Consider the following 5,243-nt stretch of genomic DNA (forward strand, 5'->3'; position numbering starts at 1 on the left):
GGTTCACTTTAAGGGGCCAGAGCCTGCCAGTCCACAAGTGGCGAAGCTGAAGTGCTTTGTTGTAGTAACAGCAAAACTTCTTTTAGAACCCAATAAAGTAAATAAAGGAAATGCCATGACCCAGAAAGAGAAGAATGTTGACTGACAATCTTACATGGATTGTACTCCTTTTCTACACTACGCAAGCCTAAGAGAGAAAATTCATATGGAATTTTATAACTCTGTCATACCCTCTGATCCCCCCAGAATGTTAATGGCACCACTTTGCCCAATGCGCAAGCCAACATGGAGGGGCTCAGTGAAGGTGGCTGTGAAGGTGTGGAGATGTCTGCATGGATTGCCTAGCTCATAAAAGGACATCTTCCCCGCCTCATAATCCAGGTATACCTTCAATTTCGTGCAAGAAAGTTTACCCCTCAAATGGGCCTCTTTACTGTCATGCAACAATGAAAATGCATCCTTATATCTGTCCAGACACCAGGATTTGTTATTATATCCAAACTGCGATTGGCTTCCAGTTCTATCAATACTGGGATAAGACATCCCTATGACCCAGTCATCGGATCCCTTGATCTCCACTTCCCAGTAATGTCTCCCTGAAGAAAATCCCCTGCAACCCAACACCTGAGGATACTGCTGGAATCTTTCTGCTCTTTCAGGGCAATCCAGCTTCACATCTGACCAAGATGCTGTTTTCAAGTCCTCTGATATATGTAGATTGGTACCAGCTGTGTTAATGTCTAAAAATATGTCTGCAGGTTCTTGCATGTAAATCCCTTTTGTTACACCTGAGATGGCATCAAATAATGTACACAGAGTGTCTGGAATTAGACCCACATCCAGTCTTCCGATATTGGAGATTGGATGTCCGTGCTGCTCTCTACTCTCATAATAATCCTCTGCATCACTACAGTCATCTGTATCATGTAGGACATTCAGTGGATCATGAACGTGGCACAGTTCCTCCAGATGACATATCTTCTTGGAGAGCTTGTCCTTCTTTACTTCCAACTCGCGATTTTGATCCGACATGAAGAACAAAATTTGATCTTTTTGCCTGGAGATCTCACTCAGGACCTTGTTCTCCAGATCTTCAAGCTGGCTTCTGAGGTTTCTAAACAGAGTAGCAACTTTTTCTATCTCCTGAGCTGCTTTTTCGAGAATTTTTTTCCTGCGTTCCTCTAGGCTCTGGACCCTATTCTGCATCTGCTCTCTCTTTTTTAGCAGTTTCTGTAAGAGGTTTCTTAGTTTTCTCAATTTCTTCACAAAGGCCCTGTCCAACATCTCCACTTGGTTCCTTCCCCATGATGTACCTGATTCAGTTATGATGTGCTCTGAAGTTCTGCTGTGGTCCTTCAGGTGTTTATCGCAAAGAAACCCCTCACATAGTAGACAATATTGGACAGCAGGGATGTAAGTGTCATCACAGAAAATACAGAGACCAGGGGACTCTTTCTGATGCAGTTGAGCAGATGAGAAACCCTCTACTATTTTGCACAGAGTCATGTTCTTCTGCAGTGCAGGGCGTTCCTTGAACTTTGTTCGGCATTCAGGGCAGCAGTAGTTTCCAAAGTCACTCTGGGAATCAAGCGTACGATCAATACAGACCTGACAGAAGTTATGCCCACATGCCAGCGTCACAGGATCTGTATAAAGGCTCAGGCAGATGGAACAGTCCAGCAGCTCCCTTCTCACATCTACAGATGCCATCGCTGTCGGTGAATGAGACTAAAAGGCTGACGCTCAGGGAGTTGTAGGTGTATTTTATGCATCTATCTGCACATAGGGTGTGGCCAGACTTGTTCCTGAGAGAGGACACATGAGCTTTTCCTGCTTACTGTAATATGGCATCATACTTTATTTACAACAGTAGTCTGAAAAAGATGTGTGGCTGGTACAGTCTCCTGAGTTTGCTGCTCACAAAGACCAATTAAAATATTCACAGTGACTAAGCAGAAACTGCACAACTGCAGATGGACCATGACTCAGCAGCTAGTGTTCAGTTGTGCTAAGAGCTGCTAAGTCACTGTTAATTATTTCATTTTCATGACACTAATGTAGAAATAGTGATAGCAGTAGAGTATTGTACCGTGTTTGAACACATAGTTCCCAACTGTACCTCTTTTGGAGGAACAGTCCCTGTTTAGGAAACAAATTCCCCTGTTCCTCATTCTTCCTCATTTGTCCCTCTTTAAAGGGACACTGTAGGGGGGGGGGGGTCAGTGGAAAATGAGTTGAAGTTACCCGGGGCTTCTAATGGTCCCCCACAGACAACCTGTGTCCGTGCAGCCACTCCCCAATGCTCCGGCCCCGCCTCTGGTTCACTTCTGGAATTTCAGACTTTAAAGTCTGAAAATCACTGCGCCTGCGTTGCCATGTCCTCACTCCCGCTGATGGCACCAGGAGCGTACTGTGCAGGCCCAGTATGGTCTGTTCCTGCGCCATGCGCTCCTGGTGACATCAGGGAAGCGAGGACATAACAACGCAGGCGCAGTGGTTTTCAGACTTTAAAGTCTGAAATTCCAGAAGTGAACCGGAGGCGGGGCCAGAGCATTGGGGAGTGGCTGCACGGACACAGGATGTCTGCGGGGGACCATTAGAAGCCCGGGTAACTTTAACTCATTTTCCCCCGACCCCCCTACAGTATTCCTTTAAGGACTGATCGACAAATTTCTGTAAATATATGTATCTTCTTGTTTGTTTGTTTGTTATTTATAGATTCTTTATTTATCGTTTAAAAAAAAATAGATATACAAATTAACACACAATATATTAGGTCATGTTAAATATCAGGTCGCATTTCATCCAAGGGTACTAGATCAGACAATTATATAAAGTGAAGCAAATTATCTGATAACTATGTTCACTTAATGGTGGCCATACACGGTACAATAAAAACGTTTGATTTCCCGTTTATTCGATCTAAATGATCGAATTGATCGAATTGAATGAAAGTTGAAAATATTTTTTTTTCGATCAAGAAATTCGAACGATTATCCCGTTTTTTCTGGAAAAATGATTGGACATGCTGGAAAAATCTTTATATTTGATCTAATGGAATAATCGAACTAAATTGTCTAATTGAAAAATTGTACCATGTATGGCCACCTTAAGGAATGTCATATTCCGAAACATAATTTAGACCATGCATCCCCATAGATAGAAAGATATTTGAAAAAAGATCAGAAAAGAAGAAAAAGAGAAACGAAACAGAGAAATACAGGTCCTTCTCATAAAATTAGCATATTGTGAAAAAGTTCATTATTTTCTGTAATGTACTGATAAACATTAGACTTAATGTTACAATATCTCAGTAATATACGCTCAATTCTTGCCAGGGGCCAAAAATATGTATTTTCTACACTGAAAAGTATGTTTAACTAACTCTAACTTTATTCCCATCATTTAAACTTATATTTTTCTAATTTTCGAACATTCAAATGAAAGAAAACTACTGATGTTAAAAGCATAGATCCTTTGATCTAGATTTTGGAGGGACAGTCCCTCTTTGGGAACCCAGTTCCCGTCCCTCTTTCTTCCTAACATATCCCTCTCTCAGGTCTGTTTAAATATACAGTATGCATTTTTCTACTGAAAAATGTGTTTGACTCTAAACTTTATTCCCGTCCTTTAAATTGATATTATACTGTATTTCTTATTTTCAACTGGAAATATGAAGGAAAATGAACCAGGATAGAAAGGACCACCAGTGTAGATTGAATTACAAAAAAAACATAAATGTCTTATGAAATGTTTATGGTGTGCGTGACTAGGGGTGTGTCAGTGGCGAGATTCGGGGTGTGGCAGAAGTCCCTCTTTCTTATCTTAAAAAGTTGGGAGGTATGTAAAAAGGACCAGCATGGTCTAAATTTAGACTCTAAATTATAAAACTGCATCTTTTGCTTCTAAATTCTTTGTGATATGCATGATGAGGGGTGTGGCAGGGGTGTGGTTAGGGTGTGGCAAGGGCATGCCTTAAAGAGGAACTGTAACGGCAAAACGTCCCCTGGGGGGTACTCACCTCGGGTGGGGGAAGCCTCCGGATCCTAATGAGGCTTCCCACGCCGTCCTGCGTCCTTTGGGGGTCTCGCTTAGTGTTGGGCGAACATCTAGATGTTCGGGTTCGGGCCGAACAGGCCGAACATGGCCGCGATGTTCGGGTGTTCGACCCGAACTCCGAACATAATGGAAGTCAATGGGGACCCGAACTTTTGTGGTTTGTAAAGCCTCCTTACATGCTACATACCCCAAATTTACAGGGTATGTGCACCTTGGGAGTGGGTACAAGAGGAAAAAAAAATTTAGCAAAAAGAGCTTATAGTTTTTGAGAAAATCGATTTTAAAGTTTCAAAGGGAAAACTGTCTTTTAAATGCGGGAAATGTCTGTTTTCTTTGCACAGGTAACATGCTTTTTGTCGGCATGCAGTCATAAATGTAATACATATAAGAGGTTCCAGGAAAAGGGACCGGTAATGCTAACCCAGCAGCAGCACACGTGATGGAACAGGAGGAGGGTGGCGCAGGAGGAGAAGGCCACGCTTTGAGACACAACAACCCAGGCCTTGCATGAGGACAAGAAGCGTGCGGATAGCATGCTTTGTACCACCATGCAGTCATAAATGTAATAAAGATAAGTGGTTCAATAAACAGGGACCACGCGGCAACGCTAACCCAGCAGCAGCACACGTGATGGAACAGGAGGAGGCGCAGGAGGAGAAGGCCACGCTTTGTGAGACACAACAACCCAGGCCTTGCATGAGGACAAAAAGCGTGCGGATAGCATGCTTTGTACCGCCATGTAGTCATAAATGTAATAAAGATAAGAGGTTCAATAAACAGGGACCACGCGGCAACGCTAACCCAGCAGCAGCAGCAGCAGCAGCACACGTGATGGAACAGGAGGAGGCGCAGGAGGAGAAGGCCATGCTTTGTGAGACACAACAACCCAGGCCTTGCATGAGGACAAAAAGCGTGCGGATAGCATGCTTTGTACCGCCATGTAGTCATAAATGTAATAAAGATAAGAGGTTCCATAAACAGGGACCGGCAACGGTAACCCAGCAGCAGCAGCAGCAGCACACGTGATGGAACAGGAGGAGGCGCAGGAGGAGAAGGCCACGCTTTGTGAGACACAACAACCCAGGCCTTGCATGAGGACAAAAAGCGTGCGGATAGCATGCTTTGTACCGCCATGTAGTCATAAATGTAATAAAGATAAGAGGTTCCATAAACAGGGACCGGCA

General features: G+C 43.5%; 1 protein-coding gene across 1 annotated transcript; it reads right to left on the reverse strand.

The window, feature by feature from the left end:
* Nucleotides 1–213: 213 nt before the first annotated feature.
* On the reverse strand, nucleotides 214–1,710 carry LOC137562404 (nuclear factor 7, ovary-like). Its single transcript, XM_068273745.1, has one exon. It carries the CDS (start codon nucleotides 1,708–1,710, stop codon nucleotides 214–216), a length of 1,497 nt encoding a protein of 498 aa, XP_068129846.1.
* Nucleotides 1,711–5,243: the final 3,533 nt, after the last annotated feature.

Source organism: Hyperolius riggenbachi, chromosome 3, assembly GCF_040937935.1.
Source record: "Hyperolius riggenbachi isolate aHypRig1 chromosome 3, aHypRig1.pri, whole genome shotgun sequence".
In the NCBI taxonomy this organism is placed as follows: Eukaryota; Metazoa; Chordata; class Amphibia; order Anura; family Hyperoliidae; genus Hyperolius; species Hyperolius riggenbachi.